This window comes from Cydia amplana, chromosome 25 (genome assembly GCF_948474715.1).
Source record: "Cydia amplana chromosome 25, ilCydAmpl1.1, whole genome shotgun sequence".
Taxonomy (NCBI): Eukaryota; Metazoa; Arthropoda; class Insecta; order Lepidoptera; family Tortricidae; genus Cydia; species Cydia amplana.
Genome location: NC_086093.1, coordinates 4538569 through 4562549, shown reverse-complemented (window position 1 = coordinate 4562549; position 23981 = coordinate 4538569). Strand labels below are relative to the sequence as shown.

General features: G+C 42.6%; 2 protein-coding genes across 2 annotated transcripts; one reads left to right on the top strand and one right to left on the bottom strand.

Moving 5' to 3' along the window:
* The first annotated feature begins 3558 nt into the window (after positions 1–3558).
* On the top strand, positions 3559–8350 carry LOC134659764 (uncharacterized). Its single transcript, XM_063515463.1, has 5 exons — positions 3559–3669; positions 3908–3971; positions 4296–4403; positions 7575–7684; positions 8224–8350. Exons 1-5 carry the CDS (start codon positions 3595–3597, stop codon positions 8341–8343), a joined length of 477 nt encoding a protein of 158 aa, XP_063371533.1. The 5' UTR covers positions 3559–3594; the 3' UTR covers positions 8344–8350.
* A 286-nt stretch (positions 8351–8636) lies between these two features.
* On the bottom strand, positions 8637–23981 carry LOC134659765 (phenoloxidase-activating factor 2-like). The gene is made up of 9 exons (XM_063515464.1): positions 23783–23981; positions 20583–20719; positions 19823–19974; positions 19210–19363; positions 15335–15459; positions 14161–14270; positions 13255–13416; positions 12170–12333; positions 8637–8871 (listed from the first exon to the last, which is right to left on the bottom strand). Exons 2-9 carry the CDS (start codon positions 20715–20717, stop codon positions 8680–8682), a joined length of 1194 nt encoding a protein of 397 aa, XP_063371534.1. The 5' UTR covers positions 20718–20719; positions 23783–23981; the 3' UTR covers positions 8637–8679.

The window sequence follows — 23981 nt, the reverse complement described above, 5'->3', positions numbered from 1 at the left end:
ATAGTTTCTTTGGGGTCAACTTACGATAATGTACTAAAAAGCCACAAATTAATAAAAACTTTTTCCATTGACCCCAAAAAAACTATTGATACTGGATAGGAATGGAATCGATTGGCATACAAAAATAGCATGTGAAAAATATAAGTTTTCATTTTCATACAAATTGTATGGGAAATGTTTTCCTCGATTTGTGGCTTTTCTAGCCGGAATTTTTTTTGTTCCATACAAGCTTTTGATCCTCGATAGGAATGGGATCGATTGGCATCAAAAAAAAAGTTTGTCAAAAATTACCTTTTCCTCGCACCTTGTATGTTTTTTCCAAAATCTGTAAAAGCCAATCTTCATTAATTTGAAATCGAGGGAAGGTCTTCTAAGGCCGTTTTCTCGTAGCAGCACGGGATCTGGTAGCTGCCCTCACTGACCCAAAAAGAAAATCCATCCTGTATTAGTTAGTGTGGTTCAAATCTTGGAAATGGCATTTGAGCCACTTTCGGATTTCCGATTGAGTTGAAATTTTGGATACGTATGCAAATCGGATGACAATGCAATCGGGTGACAAAAATGACTAATAACTAGTTTTTTGCCAAAAACTTATTCCCTATTCCAATATCTTATACTGATAGGGTATGCCCATTATAGGGGGCCCATTACTGGATCCACGTCCATTACCGGGGTTCCATTACTGGAGCTTTGGTGTCCATGACTGGAGAAAAAAACCATACTTTTAATTTATTAATTATGTGGAAACTAACTGCAGTATCTTTGATACAACACGCCTGAAACATGAAAGAAGGATAGGATATTCATCTTTTAACAAGCTAAGCGGTAGAACTTTTACATGTATCAGGGAAATATCACAAATACTCAAAATTTCCTCTTAAATGTCCCATGACTGGTGCCGTTACTATAGGTTGGCGCAAGGAAATAGTTTTATTTCATTGATATTTCTCTTTATTACTGAAATATTACACACATTTCACATGATTTTACTCAATAGTATAGTGATTAAGTTCTATTTACATAAGTATTGATTTACTTTATAGCGCGTAATGTAGGACTTTTAGAGTTCATTATGAGTTTAATACGAGCTATACGAATAGCTATAGAATTGCTAAGTATGAGTTAAATGTACTTACCTAATGATTTTAAAAATGATTTTACTTTACTATTGTTTCATAAATATTTGTTCTTCATCGGCAAAATGTACCTATACCTAGATAGGGTGGGATAAGTGTGACTTTTCTCGAACAACTTACTAATGAGATATTAAAGGTTAAAGCGACTTTCATGATGGGAACCAAATGGGAACTCTTTCCCTGTCAGAGTTTTCAAAAACCCTCAATAGTTAAAGTGCAAATTAAAAAAAGTCGCACTTGTCCCAAATCACCTTATAACATAATCATTAAATTGTTTTCAATATTTTTACCTAACTCGAGCTGGTTGTACACGTTGTGTATAAATTCCATGGGAATTGAATGGTCTTTGATCATAGACAAATATCCCTAAATACCTAGCGTTGTCAAATAACGTTGTCTACCTCGCTCTCGCTTATTGCATATTCATGCAAGAGCGATAGAGAGGCAGATAAAGAAATTTCAACTTTCGTTTTTCTACGGTAGGCTCTCTTGCACAGTTGAAGAATCGTAAATACGATTCGATTACTCTTCAAATGTGAAGGTATGTCTAATATAGCTCTATCGTCTATCAAATTATGATGTTAAAAATTTGATGTTTTCTAGAGGGTATTGGAAAATTTTAAATAAAAGTTTTATGCCTTTTATAGAGTGAGAATGGTATGAATCTTACAGTGTCCCGCGTGAAATAAGTACCTACTTACTGTAAATAATTACTTATAAATTTGTCACTGTGTCGAGACGTCCACGTTACTCTGATAGTAAACAGTTCTTCATGTTTCACGTGTGTTTCATTTCAAGCCTTAGGTTTCCAACGACTATAACGCCATCTAGTGATGAGTAGCAGCAGCCATCTTAAACGAATCCCCAATTTCAAATAAATACTACTGCGCAAGGGATCTTTACCTAAAAAGTTTCAACCCAACCAATTTATCTTAGTCTTCCTTATCTTATCTAGTCTTCCTTGTTAGGGTTCCGTACCAAAAAGGAGCACTCATGGACCATGGTGCGTCCGTCTGTCACATTGCTAAATATCTCGAGAAAAACTTAGGTACTTACCTACTAGGTCAAAGTAGGGTATCATGAGCTTAAATGCTTAAATAGGGATGATGACACATGTTGAATTTTATAACAAAATCTAGTAAAATAGATAGCAAAGTTTCAAAATTTAAGATTTTTTTTAACTTCCAAAAATGATAAAAGTAAGGGTAGCATTCGATCCTTACATTTCATCCAAAAAAATATTGTATGGCAACTATATACATAAACGCAATATTTCGCCGTCAAAAACGCAATTTTCTTGTTTTGTCCATACTACAAGATGGGCTCCCAGAGACCTTGACGTCACGTTCCCTTATCGTTTTGTATAGGGCGTTTCGCGAGTGAAGTGCGACTGTCGGCCAGCTGTCGGCCTTTGACTACAATTTCTGACTTTTGTGTTGCTTTAATGCAATGGGTCCCATATAGACATTTGATCCTAAAAACAAACCCGATCGATTGATACCATAAATGAAAATTAGTCATGTAGCCTATTGTACATTCCAAAACAAATTTTTGTAATTTTTTTATTGTAAAAAAAATGATTCATGAATGAAAATGTGAAAAAAATAACATCCGGGATGGTATTTCCTAATCTCCGGAGCTTACCAACGAAAAAATACTCGCACTTGACCGGGTTTTGTTGCATGTAACTTTACGTTACGGTATAGATGATGATGATGAAGGTGAAGATCATTACTCATTACATAGAAGGTAGCATCCTATAGAAGTGGCTACGCTTGCCTCCGTGAGGGACAAAACATACGCAATGCGACGCTATGATTGATCGAATTACTCGAATTTATTTGTTGCTCACCATAATCCATACTAATTTTTGGTGGGGAATAAAAAAAAATGTGAGACTGTGACAAGGACAAACAATAATAGCGCTTTCGCTGCTACTCCTACTGAAAGATACATAAGACTATCTCGTTCTGTCAGTTATCCCCACCACTCATGGCCAATCCAGTTTAATCATAGAAGGTAGATTCATGAGTTTAATACTAGATTCATGACTCATTGGCAGGTGTATTGATCGAGACAACGAAATTACAACCTTATACCATTGTGAAAAGAACTAGTTTCATATAAACGCCGTTACTGTCACGAAGAGGCATTTTTATTATACTAATCTTGAAAATATAATCATTTTAGTAAGTATGTAACAAGTATACAAGTAGTGTAATTGTGAAAATTTATAAAAAGATCTTTATTCAACGCGGATGCAGGAAAACACATTGATAATTATTATAATGAGAAATGCCTTACTTTAAACTACGAATATTGCAATAACACATCTTCAAGCATGCTTTCATTTAACGAAACGTCAAAAAACGTCTTTGCATTGTAAACAATGCAGTGTATTTTCTTGTTTTATGTGAATATTAATTAAGTTTTGGTAAATAATAATTAAGGCAGAATAATGTCTAAACCAGTTCACGTAGTAGACGGTGAGGCTTCCGAATCGGATTCCGAGATAGAAATTGGGAAATCGCCGGTACGTGTAGTAGTTGCTGACGTAGGTAGCAATAGTTTGAACTTTGAAGGTAGCAAATGTTTTCTAGTAAATCTTACTGTAACTAATAGTAATAGAAAGTATACCTATTTATGTTCTACACTAATAACACTATCAATACTATTGCCATGTTTTGTTGATAGTGTCACTAGCTGTACTTGCAAGAACCTCTGGGAGGCAGCCGACATCCGAATATCAAATATTATTTGTCTTTTTTCAGTCCTTGGACCTGCAATCAATGGACACATTTGTTGTTGCCGGAGAAGCCCCAGAGTCCGATGATGGTAAGACTGCCAGTTGTTTAAGTTACCCAATCTGATATTTGATAAAAGATACTCGGATTAATTAACAAGCACTTTATTATTTAATTTACTTTACATCCAGGTTCTAAGTCTTGATGCGAACAAGGAGTGAGACAACAAGGTGCGATAGAGACGCATATTAGTTTGCATTGTCAAACCTAATTCCATCCTAGATTTAGAGTAAAACTAAATGTGCAATAGGTATAGGAACCCACAAGTCAATTTAAACATTCTTTGTGCTAACGTGAAAGGTTACACAAGAAAGAACTTTGTCCCCTTGTAAAACAAACTATAATTGGTTGACAGAGGGCAGGCTGCCAACGCCCATAACGCTGGCAGACCTAGATGTGCCGCTGCACGTGCCGTTCCAGCCCCAGAACAAACTGCCTGGCTCCCTGCTGCATCAGAAGTTGTGTGAGTATGTTATATAAAGTAGAGTCCAGACAAGCTGGGCAAATCGACCGATTTGATCAGGAAAATAATTGGCGCCAATCTCATCTAGCGTCGACACGTACACAAATTTGCATTCCATAGATACTAACTACGAAAATTGGCATTTTTGTGTGGCAATTTGCAAGCAATTTTCCAGAGGATCTCATGTTTCTATTTAGACACTAATACTTGGCCTAGGTACCTACTGGGATTTTTAACGGTTTTTAGTATTACCTACTTATTATCTTTTAACTTGGTTTTCAACAGCGGCTACTTCACGAAAAATAATTTATCATTGTTCAAATGGAAGTATATTTGCAAGTATTAGGTCTAAAGAGGTTTTTTTACGAAAACAAAACAAAAAAGTTAACTAAACTGAAATCTTTGGTTCGCTGAAAACTCAAAGCATTTAAAACCTCTTCTTGACTCCAAGCGTGACGCTGCACTGAAACATCGCATGAAGCCCACACCAGAAACACGGGGAAACCTTAAGGAGGCCACGTCGACGTTGCAGCGTAATGCACGACACTTCGCAAATGAGTACTGGACGAATGTGTGCGCAAATATCCAAAAGTGCGTTGACGCCGGTAACTTCGGCGGTGTTTACTCGGGTATCAAGCAGGTTCTAGGTCCTGTGCCTAAGAAAACAGCCCCTCTTAAAGAAGTAGATGGTACTGTCATAACCGATAGCTGCCGTCAACTCCGACGTTGGGTGGAACACTACACCGAACTCTATTCGAATCCGATTGCTATTGACTCAGAGGCCTTAGTACACACGCCAAAACTAGCGGTTGGGTTCGAACTAGATGCACCACCCTCTGTAGAGGAATTTCATAAGGCTGTTAAGCAGCTGAAACGCGGAAAGAGTCCAGGCAGTGATGGCACCCAAGCCGACATCATAAAGCTCGAGTGTATGGGCCCAGTTCTGCATAGTCTGTTGTGGAAATGCTGGGAGGAAGGAAAATTCCCACAGGATATGCGCGATGCTAACATCGTTACGTTATACAAAGGGAAGGGAGACCGCGGTGATTGCAATAATTACCGGGGCATTTCCCTCCTTAGTATCGTGGGCAAGTTATTCGGTAGGGTAGTACTATCAAGACTACAACAACTTGCCAATCGTGTATATCCCGAAAGTCAGTGTGGATTCCGTGCCCAGCGTTCCACAACGGACATGATCTTTACACTTCGGCAAATCCAGGAGAAGTGCAGAGAGCAGAAAACACCTCTGGTGGTCGCATTCGTTGACCTGAATAAGGCCTTTGACACAGTTAGCCGAGAAGGGCTTTATTCCGTACTGGAACATATAGGATGCCCACCAAAACTCTTGAGTCTTGTGAAGTCCTTTCACGAAGGCATGCAAGGAGCTGTAGTGTTTGACGGTATCGTGTCTGACCCGTTCTTTATGCGGAGAGGTGTTCGGCAAGGCTGCGTACTGGCGCCTACCCTGTTTGGTATTTTCTTTTCGTTACTGCTGAAAACTGCTTTCGGTGACGACCAACAGGGTATCCACCTGCATACGAGGGCTGATGGGAAACTTTACAACGTTTCCTTTCTCAAATCTAAGCGAAAACGAGACGATTTATTCGTGGATAGCTTGCTCTTTGCTGATGACGCAGCCTTCATCGCCACATCGCAGTTTGAGCTTCAAACTATTATGGACAAGTTTTCTCGTGCCTGCGCTCTGTTCTCTATGTCCATCAATCCCCGGAAAACTGTTGTACTGGCTCAAGGGTGTGCGGAAATACCGACAATTCTGTTGGATGGTGCCCCGCTCGAGTCAGTCGACAAGTTTTGCTACCTCGGGTCGACTGTGACTAGCAATCTCTCACCGGATGCAGAAATCGACGTTCGTATCGGAAAAGCCGCAACGATGTTTGGGAAGTTGAGTGCAAGAGTATGGCAAAATAAACATCTAACCAGGAAAACCAAGATGGTTGTCTATCAAACATGCATCCTGAGCATACTCTTGTACGGAGCTGAGACCTGGACATCGTATGCCAAGCACGAACGTCGTCTCAACGCTTTCCACATGCGCTGCGTCCGGAACATATTGGACATATCTTGGAAGGACAGGGTCACGAACGAGAGGGTTCTTGAGATTGCTCAGCTGCCCAGCCTCTTTGCGCTGCTAAAGCAGAGACGCTTACGCTGGCTGGGGCATGTGCATCGAATGCAACCTTCTCGTTTGCCGCGGCGTGTTTTGCTTGGCGCCATAGCTGATGCCAAGAGAAGCGTCGGTCGGCCGATGCTACGGCACAAAGACTGCGCCAAGCGAGACATGCACTCCTTCAACATCCCGGTTCATAAATGGGAGAAGCTTGCCGAGGACAGAGAAAAGTGGCGCAAACTGGTGTTCGACGGGCGTAAAATTCACGACGACGCTTGGTTTAAGACACTCGCAAGTAAGCGAGCCAAGCGTCATCAGCCCGACACTTGTTCGCCACGGGTAATTTACACCTGCCAGGCCTGTGGTCGTGTTTGCCGCTCCCGTATTGGCTTACATAGCCACGAAAAACGTTGTCGCCCTACCTGACACTGTTTCAATAGTCTGTAATAGACTTTAAGGCCAATGATGACTTTATGCACTAGAGCAGCGGTCGGCAACCCGCGGCCCGTGAACCTGTCACTTGCGGCCCGCGAGCCTGCCTGGCTATTTTGTATGTAATATTGACAAACGACAATGTCTAGTCTAGTCATAAAAATTAATAAAGTGCGGCCCGCGTCAACTTCGTTACCTACTATGTGGCCCTTGGCTGCTAAAAGGTTGCCGACCGCTGCACTAGAGCATAAAAAGCTACTTTTTGCCGCTTATACGCAACTTAAACACACACGGTACTTTACAAGCATGAGAAGTGACAAATGAATTTCAGTGATTTTTTCAGTATTCATAACAGCTTACCTGGGACTTCCGGTTCGAGCGCCATCTTGATAGTTTAATTCCTTTGTTTTTAGCTCATTAATATTGTTTAAAGTGTAATATCGATAGCTTATTATACAGTAAACTAATGTGGTAGTTTGCAGTGAATGTAGAATTAATCTTGAACCGCGTTTAACCACCAATTTGGAGTCAACGGCCGGTAGTCCACATGCTACTTGTAAAGACCGGCTATTGATTTACAAGAGCTACTTACCTTATCCTTATATTGTCAGGGGAATGCAACGTGTCCCTCCGAGCGACCCTGGAGGGTCTGGTGAAGCACACCACCGATATAGCTGTCGAGAAGCTGACCAGAGCTGACAAGATGCTACTCAATGGACAGGTATGATCTCACTCACAAGTTTGCAAAAAAACCGGCCAAGTGCGAGTCTGACTCGCGTTCCAAGGGTTCCGTACATTAAGTCCCACTCACGCTTGACTGCACATTTCTAATAGGTTTCCCTGTCACTCCTATAGGTAAAGAACTATTATGTGTATTTTTTTCCAAAAATTTAGACCCAGTAGTTTTGGGTCACCACTTCACCAGGCTGGCAGTTGAAATTTTCACAGATGATCTATTTCTGTTGCCACCATAACAACAAATACTAAAAACAGAATAAAATAAATATTTAAGTCCTCAAAGGGATAAGTTCGCCTTTGTACTTCTTACTAATTGTATGTTATTTTTAATATGTCTTTTTGTACAATAAAGAGTTTACTACTACTACTACTACTAAGTCGGGCTCCTATACAACGAACGTTATTTTTTGCCGTTTTTTGCGTATTGGTACGGAACCCTTCGCGCCCTGGCGCGAGTCCGACTCGCACTTGTCCGGTTTTTTTCATACTCGGTGCCGTCTAACCAATGTTTCTAACTTTCAGGAAAGTATGCGCGCTACAAACGCGAGCCTGACGCTGGCGCGGGCGCGGCTTAAGCAAATTCATACGGAGTTAGAAAATGCGCACTGCAGCAGCGCTTTACCCACTGTTAGGATAAAATAAATCGAATTCTTTTTTTTTAATCAACTAGCGACCCCCCCCCCCCCCCCCGGCTTCGCACGGGGTTAACAAATGAATTGTCATGTTTTGTGTAACCCGTGCGAAGCCGGGGCGGGTCGCTATCGCTAGTATAGACCTAATACAACGTTATTATGCCGATGCTGAATAATTCCGCTTTAGCATTTCTCAGTTTGACATTTAAAGGGGACCTAAAAGTGTCGGGTACCATATTTTAAGAATTTTAAAAATAAAAGCCTTGCACTATCTTTTGAATTTTATTTATCGTATTAAAAATTACAACATTGTAAATGTTGTCATGGATACCCTTGTTAACCCAACTCAAGCTGAATAAGTGGTGGTGTCAAAGCCCCAGGCGGCCATTTTGTCGTCGACCCAGCGGCGGAAGATGGCGGCGGCCGCGTACACGGCCGGCACGTCGCGCGCGCCGCAGCCGATACCCCACGCGACCAGACCGGTCAACTTGTAGCGGTCGTTACCGATTGGGCACGCTAGGGGAGCGCCACCGTCGCCCTGGGAGGAAAAACAACAGGTTAGCTTAGCCTTAGTTAATTTGTTAGTCAATTGTGGCTTTCCATTGGTGGACCCTTCTCTCATGGAATGCCTCAATTTATGTTTACCTTTCTTACAAATACATAAGTTAAAATGGCAGATTAAGACAAACTATTAATATGGATTCAAGGTGGATCAATTATTAACCTAACTTTATGACCTGTAACCTTCGATCAACACGGGCTTCCGACACGTCGGAAGGGATAGGCCCAAGCGATATCTTGACATTCAAATCATTCTGCCATTTTTCGCGGGGGGGAACGTGCACACAGTCGCACTTCTCACACACTTACATACAAAATCCAATCTGTAATGACGACACAAATACATAGAAAATGACACACGTCATAGACAAATCTTGCAAACCTCGATCTCTTTTTGTGTGCGGATGAGTCACAAGTGTCACAACACGCACACTAACACATTTTCGTCGAAGAATGTTATTGTATTCTGAGAGATGAGAAGTCGGATTTGTCGCTCGACCGATCCGCAATTTGTACTGGGCGAGCAAAATCGATAAATCCAACAATTTCATGAGACTAAAATATAATCATTGTGTTTAAATGTAATGAAACGTATGATATGTAAAAAAAATATTACATGTGAAATGTAACACCTTCTTTTTGTAAATTTGATGTCCCCAACCTCTTTTTACAACAAAAAACCGAGCAATTATTATTTTTTCTGCTGCTGTGTTCACTCGCGCGTCTGGACTCGGTCTAGTTTAAAATCCGAGCGCAATTAGTTTTATTACCCGCGCTAGATCAGTTGATCTTGTACCTAGGCAGAGGGGAAATAGTGCGAATGCCGCATCCCTTCCGTGTTGATCGAAGCCTGTAACTAACCCATTTCTGCAAATAAATATGAATATGTAATTGAGGCTTGTAGCGCGTTTATGAATAACGCCATAGATATAAAGTTCAAATCATCTAAATATTTCACCATCACCATCCGATTTAGCAATGTCAATTTTGGACGCGTCATAGTTGACGGCCCTTTGGCGTGCTGGCTTGCCAGTGGCTGACTTGACACAGAGACGTTCCAAACGGTGGCAAACATTTGTTGTCCCGTTGTTTCACTCCCAGTTAACATGGCCGATGGCATACGGAGGTTCATACATTTAGTTACAAATTTTAATCTCTACAAGTCTACACCCTCTGCGACGCCATTGACTCTGATTCCCTCTCACTTCTAGTCCGAACCTACCACCTACCTTGCAGGTTGCAGGTATCCTGTCTCTCCTCGCCACCAGCGCACTCGAACCTCCAGTGCAATCGGAAGCGGTGACCGAGCCGGGGCCGATAGCTGGTTGACCATGGGCAGTTCTACTCGAGAATAGACATGAGGTACCTTACAGGTATCCTGTCCCTCCTAAGCTCTGGTGCAGTCGGAAGCGGTGACCGAGCCGGGGCCGATAGCTGGTTGACCATGGGCAGTTCTACTCGAGAATAGACATGAGGTACCTTGCAGGTATCCTGTCCCTCCTGCCCACCAGCGCACACGAAGCTCTGGTGCAGTCGGAAGCGGTGACCGAGCCGGGTCCGATAGCTGGTTGACCATGGGCAGTTCTACTCGAGAATAGACATGAGGTACCTTGCAGGTATCCTGTCCCTCCTGCCCACCAGCGCACACGAAGCTCTGGTGCAGTCGGAAGCGGTGACCGAGCCGGGTCCGATAGCTGGTTGACCATGGGCAGTTCTACTCGAGAATAGACATGTACCTTGCAGGTATCCTGTCCCTCCTGCCCACCAGCGCACACGAAGCTCTGGTGCAGTCGGAAGCGGTGACCGAGCCGGGTCCGATAGCTGGTTGACCATGGGCAGTTCTACTCGAGAATAGACATGTACCTTGCAGGTATCCTGTCCCTCCTGCCCACCAGCGCACACGAAGCTCTGGTGCAGTCGGAAGCGGTGACCGAGCCGGGTCCGATAGCTGGTTGACCATGGGCAGTTCTACTCGAGAATAGACATGTACCTTGCAGGTATCCTGTCCCTCCTGCCCACCAGCGCACACGAAGCTCTGGTGCAGTCGGAAGCGGTGACCGAGCCAGGCCCGATAGCTGGTTGACCATGGGCAGTTCTACTCGAGAATAGACATGTACCTTGCAGATATCCTGTCCCTCCTGCCCACCAGCGCACACGAAGCTCTGGTGCAGTCGGAAGCGGTGACCGAGCCGGGTCCGATAGCTGGTTGACCATGGGCAGTTCTACTCGAGAATAGACATGTACCTTGCAGGTATCCTGTCCCTCCTGCCCACCAGCGCACACGAAGCTCTGGTGCAGTCGGAAGCGGTGACCGAGCCGGGTCCGATAGCTGGTTGACCATGGGCAGTTCTACTCGAGAATAGACATGTACCTTGCAGGTATCCTGTCCCTCCTGCCCACCAGCGCACACGAAGCTCTGGTGCAGTCGGAAGCGGTGACCGAGCCGGGTCCGATAGCTGGCTGACCATGGGCAGTTCTACTCGAGAATAGACATGAGGTACCTTGCAGGTATCCTGTCCCTCCTGCCCACCAGCGCACACGAAGCTCTGGTGCAGTCGGAAGCGGTGACCGAGCCGGGTCCGATAGCTGGTTGACCATGGGCAGTTCTACTCGAGAATAGACATGAGGTACCTTGCAGGTATCCTGTCCCTCCTGCCCACCAGCGCACACGAAGCTCTGGTGCAGTCGGAAGCGGTGACCGAGCCGGGTCCGATAGCTGGTTGACCATGGGCAGTTCTACTCGAGAATAGACATGTACCTTGCAGGTATCCTGTCCCTCCTGCCCACCAGCGCACACGAAGCTCTGGTGCAGTCGGAAGCGGTGACCGAGCCGGGTCCGATAGCTGGTTGACCATGGGCAGTTCTACTCGAGAATAGACATGTACCTTGCAGGTATCCTGTCCCTCCTCCCCACTAGCGCACTCGAACCTCCAGTGCAATCGGAAGCAGTGACCGAGCCGGGTCCGATAGCTGGTTGACCATGGGCAGTTCTACTCGAGAATAGATAAGACCTACCTTGCAGGTATCCTGTCCCTCCTGCCCACCAGCGCACACGAAGCTCTGGTGCAGTCGGAAGCGGTGACCGAGCCGGGTCCGATAGCTGGTTGACCATGGGCAGTTCTACTCGAGAATAGACATGAGGTACCTTGCAGGTATCCTGTCCCTCCTGCCCACCAGCGCACACGAAGCTCTGGTGCAGTCGGAAGCGGTGACCGAGCCGGGTCCGATAGCTGGTTGACCATGGGCAGTTCTACTCGAGAATAGACATGAGGTACCTTGCAGGTATCCTGTCCCTCCTGCCCACCAGCGCACACGAAGCTCTGGTGCAGTCGGAAGCGGTGACCGAGCCGGGTCCGCTGAAGCAGCTGGTTGCAGATGCCGTGAGGTACCATGGGAAGCTCAACTTTCTTCAGGATCACGGCGTATCGGCCTTTCTGACCTGCAAAATTAGAATTTTTAAAATTATAAATTGGGATACGAGAGAAGTATTCTGGGTATAACTACTTATCCGGTAATTCTATGGTTGCTACTAAAATACCCAATTATGAACGAAATATCTTTACATTGATTTAAACTAACACGATTCTCACTCATACTTTTATAACTACCACGGGACTTAATCGCGTAAGACATTTATTTATGGCCTGACGTTTCGAACGTGACGTTACGTTCGTGGTCACAGGCAGACTACCTACTGTTAACCACGAACGTAAGGTCACGTTCGAAACGTCAGGCCATACATAAAAGTAAGTCTTACGCGATTAAGTCCCGTGGTAGTTATAAAAGTATGAAATATTTTTAGATATTAACCGTACCTAGTTTTTACGTGAAGGTAGACACCGTGATCGTAAAGAAATGAAATCGTAAAGGTTATGGCGCCATGGCTCGAAAAGATTGCACCATACCTTTGGCCTACTCTCAGGTAAATGGCGTTAATTTCAATAACACATCAGTGAAAGATTAAGGGTCAAAGTCAAATGGCGTTCTAACAGTTTTAATCTTTTGTCAAAAGATGGCAGTGAATTTACTGCCGCTACATACCTAATTTACTTTGACAATCCGCCTCAATTTCAAATACTCTTTGATATAGCCATAGAGAAATATAGTAAGACAAGAGTGCTCACTCCATACATCAGTTAGACTATTAATTTCAGTGTCTACATCTAGCATCGAGTAGCGGAACTATCAGTACTGCTACTTGACAATGGATGTAGAACCGACCGGAAAGTCTTATGCTGTCGGTGCTACATCTATTGTCAAGTAGCAGTACTGATAGTTCCGCTACTCGATGCTAGATGCTAATAGTCTTTTTGGTACTAAAACTGATGTATGGAGTGAGCAATCTAATGATATAGCTTACCAAAGACATCTTTGCCCCAGCCATTAGCCACGCACTCTCGGCTACTATCGAAGCTCTCGCCCTGCTCTGGCAGACACAGGAGCCCTATATGCTCAGCCAGCTCCACGGGCTGCGTCAGACGCAGCAGAGCCATGTCATTCTTTAAATTCTTGCTTTGGAAATCTGAAATGACGAAATATACCGTTATTAGGATCTATTTTATTTTCGTGTAGGTATGTAATAAATAAGTGTAAGTGTAAGGACTGAGTGGACGCTCGGAGCGGAGCGTTCGGCGGGGCGTGCAGCGTGGCTGTGGGCTCACGCGTGATGTGAGCAGCGTGCACTAAGGCCGCTCCTATACGCTTGCATTTGTTTAACATGCACGCTGCACGCCCAACTCGAGCGTCCACTCAGGCCTTAGTCTTTACTGCGGAGATCATAATACAAATAGACTTTGTTCAAACAATTTACTTCTTAAAAGCTATAAGAATGATGCAATTTGAACGGCACGTCTATCGTATGCGGCGCGTCAATGTAAACCTTATCGGAATGCACGAAGGTCGATAGTGGGCTGTACCCGCGCGCGTCAGTTGACGTCTTACTTCTTAGGGCCACTTGCACCATCCCACTAACCCGAGCTTGAGCAGTTAAACCACTAACACAGTGTAAAAATTGCACTGGTAACCAATGATAATATAGTTTGTCAAAGGACTGTCTCATTTCAAACATAGACAGAGAGAATCATACTATCTTTGTCTTACACTAGTACTGGCACCCAAAAGAAAAGGACGAGTATAGTTATATTTGTTCTTATTTACTGACAAATTTGACCAACTATAACTCCAGGTTTTCGGTTAACCCCGTTAGTTAGTGGAATGGTGCAAGTGGCGCTAAAGCTATAAAATGTGGGTCCAAATCGTGAAATACCTGAGTGTATGTATACTTCAGCCACGTCCCGCTCCTGATGAGGTAGACGCTCCTTGGCCGTTTGTGTATCCCATTCGCCAGCGCGGATACGCAGCGTGCCCGGTGCTTGGCTGAAGACACGAATTAATTAGTTAAATAGAATTTCTCTCTCTCTCTCTCTCTCTCTCTCTAATTTGAGAACATGTCACCAAGGAGACAGTGAGCTCCTTCCGGCCGAGGGGTGTAAATCTGTCGAATCCTACTCCAAAAGGTGACGCAGCAAAAAACTGCTGTGTTTAGATTATAATTATTGTAGGTACCTATGTACCGTTGACGACCGGTCTGGCCTAGTGGGTAGTGACCCTGCCTGTGAAGCCGCGGTCCTGGGTTCGAATCCCAGTAAGGGCATTTATTTGTGCGATGAGCACAGATATTTTTTCCTGAGTCATGGTTGTTTTTTATGTATTTAAGTATTTGTATATTATATATATCGTTGTCTGAGTAACCAAGCTTGTGTTGAGCTTTCTTGAGCTTACCGTGGGGCTTAGTCAATTTGTGTAATAATGTCCTAATATATTTATGTAAAAAAAAGTATGTACGATACGATTTAAGTTACATTGCGGACCATTGAGGTTACAACAATTTAGCCGACCGATCAGTAATGAAACTCGCATGTGAGGCGAGAACTCGAATGCGAGTTTCATTACACTGCGGGTTTTGATCGGTCGGTTGAATTGGACGTAATCAACAGTCCGCAATGTAACTAAAATCGCTTGCGAGTTCGCGTGCCGTCTAAAGGCTGAAAGGACTGTTGGTTACGTCCAATTCAACCGACCGATCAAAACCCGCAATGTAATGAAACTCGCATGCGAGTTCTCGCATCGTCTAAGTGTAAGGCCTGAGTGGACGCTCGAGTTGGGCGTGCAGCGGGGCGGGGCGTGCAGCGTGCATGTTAAACAAATGCAAGCGTATAGGAGCGGCCTTAGTGCACGCTGCTCACATCACGCGTGAGCCCACAGCCACGCTGCACGCCCCGCCGAACGCTCCGCTTCGAGCGTCCACTCAGGCCTTACACTAAATAAGCCCTTAGTCAGCCTTAAGGTTTTTGATTTGGATTTGAGTAGAAAGATTCAAGCAATTAGTGTGAAAACAGATGAGACGCGCGCCACCACGGGAACTGAAGTGTCTTACTCACCCCGCAACGACGTGGGCTGCCGTGATGACCACTTGTGGGTGTATAAGAGATCCCACGCCAATGTACCCATTGGGACCCATCAGCGCCACTACCCACGGGAACTCTCCAAACTGGGCTTCTGCTCCCTACAAACAAATACAGTCATTAAATAACGGTTGGAGTATATACTTCGTTTTTTTTAGGATTAGAAATTTGGTAAACAATCTTGACGTGTCTTTTAATTGAAAAACACTTTTTTGAAAATCAATAATAACTATTACTTATGAAAGCAGAAGACTGTAAAAGATCGTATTAGATTCATAATTGTTACATATTTACCGTAACTTATTTTTAAAATGTGTTTTTCAATTAAAAGACACGTCAAGATTGTTTACCAAATTTCTAATCCTAAAAAAAACGAAGTATAGCTTCAGGTTCACTGGTAGACACCGGTTAAACTTGGAGTTACCATGGTTACCAGTACAATTTGACACTAGGTTGACGGTTTAACCGCTCAACCCCGGGTTAGTGGGATGGTGCAAGTGGGCGTAAGGTTATTTAAGGGTGAGAATTAAACGAGATATTATACAGTATGTACTTATCAGAACGAAAGGCCAAGAAAGAGACCCATTAATGTTTAAGTCATACTGAGCAACTTTTACTATGGGACCAACCCCGAAAACGCGGAAAAAAATTGGATGTTTCATACATTTCTTGCAGGCGCGGATCCAGCCCTCAAAAAAGGTTGTGGTCACAGGAACCCAAAAATCTTCAAGTACGAGTCAGAGTATTAGGTGTCGAACTCGCTCATGAACAATCATGACTCTTGAACGACCATCTCGATCTCAATAGACCGTGATGACGTCACAAGTCTTTTAGGGGGGTACCTAATGATTCTCCGAGCAATTTTTCGCAGATTATCGATTCACAGACTACGTTTCGCCGAACATCTAACTTTTAGACGACATTTTCTAGTTTTGGTTCACATACCAAAGCGAATTGAATCGCTTATTGTGTTAATTAGCAGAACAATTATTGTAAGAATTTTATTTGGCAGAGTAATCTTCTCGTTTAAGGAACTTCTAGTCGTGATTTTTTTGCCGTTTCTTGCGTAATGGTACAGAACCCTTCGTGCGCGAGTGTGACTCGCACTTGGCCCGTTTTTTTTTAAGATTTCGTTAAGTAGATAGTCTAGTCGACGAGTTCAGGGTGGTGGAAAGTAGAAATACTGCTCCTAGAGATACGTGTGATGCCTCATTGAATTCATAATAATGTCTAGAAATTTCTAACAGTAGTACATGCATTGACATGTTTAAAATACACCATACCTACACCATTATTTTCTTCCAAATTTTTTTATGAATATTTAATACCTTTAAAAACATTTTACCTTTTCACGCCAATTAGTTTATGAGATATGTACTGGCCAAAAACGACGAAATACCTACCTATGTACCTATGTATTTTTTAATGTTAATAATTATAACTTTTGCAATTTTTTATGTGCGCTCCGAATACATTTTCTAGACATTATTCCGAATCGAATCGGGTATCACAATGGGTATCACACGTATTTTTGGGTGCAGTATCTCTATTTTTCATCATTTTGAGCTTGTAGACTAGACTACTAAAAGTACTAAAGTTACAGGTAAATTAGTGATTTAGCAATTGCGTTACAACATTGATTCACTGATGCATAAGTGCATTTTTATAAGTACATAGATAAATATAAAAATAAATACAACGCTAACTACGCGAAAAAAAACTCCTAAATACACCAGTAAATTAAAAGCTGGCATTATTAATTTAGGAAATTGTACTAATATTTGTGAATGTTTAAGATTTCTAAGACCCCATAAGCTAAAAATAATTGCCCCTGTTAGTAAATAATCCTTATGCTTGCAAATAATTAGGACTCTGTTGTCAGCTGATATTAACTTACGAGAATTTCTAATTCATAGGTACTACCAGTTGATCACACTACCTCACGTGTTTCAACACTTTCAACCAATGGTTACTCGGGTAATCGTGACAGTTTTAAAAGCTGGCATTATTAATTTAGGAAATTGTAGTAATATTTGTGAATGTGTAAGATTTCTAAGACCCCATAAGCTAAAAATAATTGCCCCTGTTAGTAAATAATCTTTATGCTTGCAAATAATTAGGACTCTGTGTCAGCTGATACTAAATTACGAGAATTTCTAATTCATAGGTACCAGACTACCAGTTGATCACACTACCTACTGTGTTTCAACACATTCAACCAATGGTTACTCGGGTAATCGTGACAGTTAGGTAGGTATCAAACGATCAGTCTAGTAAAGTTAACTCGCATATCAATAGGTTAATTCGCAATGAATTTCTGCCAAAGCGTCTGTGAAAAATCGGCTAGTCAGGGAATCGATAGGACATACATACTATTTAGGGTTGTGGGCATGCCCACCGTGCCCACAACGGTGGATCCGCGCCTGATTTCTTGGCCTTTCGTTCTGATACATACTGTATATATGGTATTTTACTGGGTGATCTGATTTAAAACATGTCTCAGGAGAATTAAAGACTTTGGCAACCCAATCCCAAGAGTTGGCGCAGGAACGAGTTGTTACGAAAGCGGCTGCCACAGATGGCTACTGATGGTCAGAGGGCCTACCGCGAACCACGTTCGACGTGTTGCCTCCCTGTCACACTTACGTACGAACTTACAAGTGCGACAGAGAGGCAACACGTCGAACGTGTTTCGCGGTAAGCCCTCAGAACCTTCCATTCCAGAGGGAAAATTAATCATTATTGGAAGGTCTTGATCCCTTTATGATGCAACCAGGAAACGCTAAAATGGAGAGGGTGTATAAAGTACTCGACATGCTAATCAGGGATGTTGCGAACATCCGTAACCGCGGAACTTCCGCATTATTTTCAACATCCGCATCCGCATAAAATCGATGCGGAGCTTATGCGGATGCGGATGTCGAACAAGTCGGTACAGGAACGTCTTAGCGGCGGCGTAAGTGCTAGGTAATTTCGTCATTACCTATAACGGAATCGTCAAGATCCAGAAAAGTCGGCCAAGTTACTGTTTATTAAATATAACTCACCTATATTCTTGCTCAAATACTAAACGTTTCGTTTTTTTTTAATAAAAAAAATACTAAAAATTTAATATTTGACGTTTTCTAAGTACCTAATCTTGACATCCGCATGCGCGGATGTGATGTGAGCCGTTAAATATCCGCATCCGCATCCGCGGATGTCAAAAAATCTGCATCCGCAACATCCCTGATTGCTAATGCCCAATAGATGACACCCTTGCTGTCACATCTATTGACAATGACTTAAGTTTCAAGATGACATGTACTGGTACCGCGTCGAGTACCAGTACGTTTGCCTTATGTATTTAAATTTGGGACAGACCTAGTAGCACGGTCGCATTTTTATCGTTCATCACCATGTCTGTCACGTTCTAACAAGTATATAAGTGCGAAAGTGACGGGCATAGTGATAGTCGATAAAAACCGGCCAAGTGCGAGTCGGACTCGCGCACGGAGTGTTCCGCACCATCAACAAAAAATAGAGCAAAACAAGCAAAAAAACGGTCACCCATCCAAGTACTGACCCCGCCCGACGTTGCTTAACTTCGGTCAAAAAACACGTTTGTTGTATGGGAGCCCCACTTAAATCTTTATTTTATTCTGTTTTTAGTATTTGTTGTTATAGCGGCAACAGAAATACATCATCTGTGAAAATTTCAACTGTCTAGCTACCACGGTTCATGAGATACAGCCTGGTGACAGACGGACGGACGGACGGACGGACAGCGGAGTCTTAGTAATAGGGTCCCGTTTTTACCCTTTGGGTACGGAACCCTAAAAATGGAACCGTGCAGAGCCCGCTGAACTCACGCTCCCTCCAATGACATTGAAGTCTATCCCCTTCCGGTTTCGGTGGCCGCATCCGGCAGGCGGGGCCTGCGTGGGCGGCGGTGTCGGAGCCGGCCCGGTGCGCGGTACCTTGCAGCATCGCTCCACGCTCTCTTGGCAGTCATCCTTGCCAAACCTGGAACCATAAATACATCTAAAGGTAAGGCCTGAGTGGACGCTCGAGTTGGGCGTGCAGCGGGGCGGGGCGTGCGGCGTGCATGTTAAACAAATGCAAACGTATAGGAGCGGCCTTAGTGCACGCTGCTCAAATCACTTGGGAGCTCGATGCCACGCTGAACGCCCCGATGAACGCTCCGCTTCGAGCGTCCACTCAGGCCTTACACTTAGGTACACGGAATCATAGAAATGATTTTGGAATAACATTTTGACTGGAACTGATCGCCGTCAAGATATAATTTTACCACATTCATTGCCACCCAGCCAAACAAGACATCCGCGTCAGGCTACAAAAATTTCTCGTCATATAAAGCTGTACTGCCACGATCCCGACTATCGGGTCGTCCGGCCTGGGAACGAAATCATAAAATACCCGAGGGTTTTCGGCACTGAATGTGTTAAAGGTATCGGACCTTACCTGATATCTAGAGACCCCCATCCGGTAACAGAGGCGTTATTAGCATCCACTCCATTGAGCTGATCATCGCACAGGTAGTAAGGAACGCATTGGCACGACTCCCCAGCGCCATCTGTGAATGTGGACGTCGCGTCGGTCGAGCGGACCGTGTACTGATGACAAAAAAAGGAAATCAAGTTGGTAGCCTCGTTGTGAAGCTTTAGGGTTTTGATGACGTGTTAATCAGCGGTCGGCAACCTTTTAGCAGCCAAGGGCCACATAGTAGTTAACGAAGTTGACGCAGGCCGCACTTTGTTAATATTTATGACTTTATCAGACATTGTCGTTTGTCAATATTACATACAAAATAGCCAGGGAGGCTCGCGGGCCGCAAGTGACAGGTTCACGGGCCGCAGGTTGCCGACCGCTGTGTTAAATAATAGGTAAGCTAATATCTGGGAGACCGAGCTTTGCTCGGAAAACATATAAAAACCCAAAAATGCGCGTTTTCCCAGAGATAAGACCTAGCTAGATCGATTTTTCGCCCCCCAAAACCCCCTTAAAGCAAATTTCATCGAAATCGTTAAAGCCGTTTCCGAGATACCCGAAATATATATATATATATATATATAAATAAATAAACAAGAATTGCTCATTTAAAGGTATTATATAAATTATATTAGATTAGATATGGAGTGGACGTTGTAACATAAATTACATAAACGTTCTCAAGCAACTCTCTACAATTGGCTGGCATGATTCTTCCTAATTCCCGACTTACGTCTTCAAGGCCAAGTGTGGTGGGCCCCTGCTGGGGGGGAGGGGTCCCAAAGATCTCCAATAGTATCGCGTTCTCGTCCACCTTAGTTTGGGGGTGCGCGAGCGCAGCCGCCACCGTCAGCAGCAACAGGTACATCTCTGCAACACAATAGGGAATATTATGGCTCCTCTACACGATGGGCCAGCGCCAGCCACTCCAAGGGACGCAGCCATGCGGTAGAATGAGATAGCAATATCACTTGCTCCCTCTAACGCATAAATGCGTCCCTTGGAGTGGCCGGCGCTGGGCCATCGTGTAGAGGAGCCATTACGCGAAAGTTTGCGTTGGGGGTGCCGATGATATTCACTATAATCACTGAGTTATAAAGTCTATTTTTTAATTCGGTAGACTAAAATGACATTTCTTAGTATGAAATGACATTTTATGTTCATACTATGAACTGTCATTTCAGTCTACCGAATAAAAAAATAGATTTTAGTTGTTTAAAAAGTTTATCGATGAATGCCCATCCATATCTGGCTAATAAGTCCTATCTGACAGGGCTGGCGAACACATCTTTTATCTGGGGGCAACAGCTAGTGCCCCCGCCAAGTCGAGCAAAACAAAGAGGCACGGCCATACCATCCTTTTCTCGAAGCGATTCCAAGATATAGGGCTTAACATGCTTTAGATTATATTCTCAAAAACATTAAATTTTAACTTGTAGTTTAAGGGTTAAACAGCTAATTCAGTAAGATACTTTTTAAACTGTGTTTTAATTTTTTTTAGCCTATTCTGACAGAATGGTAACTACGGAACCCTACACTGAGCATGGCCCGACATGTTCTTGGCCAATTTTTTTAGAGCATAACTCGATGCCCTTCGGCGAGACTCACATTCGTGTTTCTTGACACATTTTCCTTTAGCAACGAACGAGACTGTAGATTGCGAAACGACTTGACCTCATGACATATTAAACATGTCATCATTGCCTTTTTATCTGACTAACTATACAAGGTTTTTAATTTTATTTGCGATATTCGTATACAGACAACTGAAGGTTTTGCCCTACCTTAAGAAATACCATCGACTGATAATATACTCGTAGGGATTGAACTTTACCTGTAATTGCGGATGCCCTATCTTAAATTCAACTCTGATATTTATGTCTAACCATTACTATATAGTCTATGATGTAAATGTGTAGGTCATTTTTAACAAGTTATATTATAGGTTCGACCCTAATTATCAAACCGAAAACGCGGAAAATTATCAGGCATAATGTATGAAAAAGCTGATTTTTTTCGCGTTTTTGGGGACGCCCCTATAATAAAAGTTGTTCATATTCACCTATCAGAGTATAGCTGGCCAAAACAAAATCACATGACACTTTAATTTAATCTAACATGGTATTATAAAACACAGTTTAATCAGGCGTGTCTCACTCCGCGATTTCGTCGCTTTGCTACAGGTAGCTACATCCGTTCGGCCCCAATTTTGGGGAAAGCCATAAGCCGCGCGTGGCGCTGTCGCCACCTAGCGGCCATATCTGTGCTTTAGAGAGTGAGTCGTCTGTACTTATTACTATTATTTATTCTGTGGTTTAATAAAGTATCTTACTGAATTATAGCTGTTTGTCTATGAATATGTTAGACGCCAGACTATTTATATTTAGTAAAAGTAATGTTATCTTAGTATAATAAATCCACATGTTATTGCAAACATTGAAGATGACCTCTCGGACCGGTTGACTGAACTTGAACCTAATTACAATGCTGACCGTGTATCTTAGATGTTACGTATGCGCGGACGCAAGGAGTCGGCCGACCAGCATATTCTGACCGGGTCTCTATTGTTTCCCAAAACGTTTTAAGTCATAATGTATTGTTTGCCCGCATTTTCTTTAGTCATAATTAATTTGGTTCAAAAACGCGTCACTTTTCAGGGTTGCCATAAAACAAACCTAGCCTATCTATAGGATAATCTTACGAAAATCCTTAAAAGTTCCGGTCTCAGTTTTATGACTTAAGGATTCTACCTCAGACGTTTGCAATAATTGGATAGCGATTTTAGATAATTAACGGCTAACTAGGAACAACGAATGCAATCGATCGATCAAATGCAATGTACCTATTGCAAATTGAATGAGATTATAGGTGTCGTTTGTAAAGGCTGGTTACTGGTTTAGAGGCTGCAACTCGCTCCATGAGCAATTAAATAATAACCTACGATCCAAAGGCTTGCAAAAAACAAGGTCGTTTTATAGAATGTCATTAGGTACTTTTAGAAAAACGTGTATACATACACGCCCCACCACGGAAAACACCCTTGTTACATTACGAAAATCAGTCAATTACGTACCTTAATCACGGGTAATAAAGTACATTTTTAACTAGTTTTCCAACGTAAAATAGTGTTGTTACATGTCGGGAACTCGGGACAGAGGTACACCGTACAATTAATTATAAAAGTATCTAGTTCTGCTGTGATGTTTGATAATGTAAGGTAAGGTAGTTTAAACTTTCAATAACTGAGGTTACATACACCAAATAACTTTTTACATGACTCGGAAAGTTTAGCTAAAATGCATGTAAGTATATTTCTGATGCTTTCCTTTGTGTGTTTGTCCATGTTTTATCACGTAATTTAGCCGCAATTATGTCGTTATTTAACGTTTTGACTCTTAAAGACAAAACGTTTTAATCTTAATTGCTTAACGATTTGAGACGAATAATCATGATCTTGATTAGTCGTACGAAAATATTTCTTATGACGCAGGAAATAAAATATAAAACGACCTGTATTTAGCTTATTTCAATTAGTAGGTATTAATTCTTTAGTTCGTCTTTTTATGTCCCAAATAATAAAATACAATATACATTAGAAGGTAGGTATTTGCTAATTAAGAAGGTAGTTATAAGTGTTTATAGTGATTTGGTTTGTTTTTAAACATGGGGCCTACTGCGAACTTCGAAATTTGCGTATCTCTCTATAACTCCAATGCAAGACCGAAATGAGTAGGAGATGGACGCATTTCGAATTTCGATGTTTGCAGTGAACCCCAACTTTTCTCTCATAAGACCAAATAGCCACTTTTTAGTTGGAAACATACTATAGGTAGATACCTACTTACGCTTACGTCTTAATATACAAGGATAACTATTTATAAACAAGGAAAAGGTCAGTGGTTATCAAATAAGACATTAAAAGCTTAAACTTACCGATAAGATAAATTAAGTCTTCTTTTTTTAAACTTATACACTCATCACTTAAAAACCACAATAATGAAACACTCAAAACCACAAATTGTCTTTTTTTCCTATTTCCTACATTTATTTCCTTATAGTTAATGATCGTTAATATGTTTTTAATGAGCGAGTGACCGTCCACGCGTCGAAAGATGGACTGATGATGTCAGTC

Coding starts and splice junctions, on each gene's coding strand:
- LOC134659764 (XM_063515463.1), top strand. CDS start 3,595: ATGTCTAAACCAGTTCACGTAGTAGACGGTGAGGCTTCCGAATCGGAT. Junction 3,670..3,907: donor TAGAAATTGGGAAATCGCCG/GTACGTGTAGTA, acceptor GTCTTTTTTCAG/TCCTTGGACCTGCAATCAAT. Junction 3,972..4,295: donor AGCCCCAGAGTCCGATGATG/GTAAGACTGCCA, acceptor ATTGGTTGACAG/AGGGCAGGCTGCCAACGCCC.
- LOC134659765 (XM_063515464.1), bottom strand. CDS start 20,717: ATGTACCTGTTGCTGCTGACGGTGGCGGCTGCGCTCGCGCACCCCCAA. Junction 19,975..20,582: donor CCACACTTGGCCTTGAAGAC/GTAAGTCGGGAA, acceptor TTTTGTCATCAG/TACACGGTCCGCTCGACCGA. Junction 14,271..15,334: donor GCAGCCCACGTCGTTGCGGG/GTGAGTAAGACA, acceptor TCGTGTCTTCAG/CCAAGCACCGGGCACGCTGC.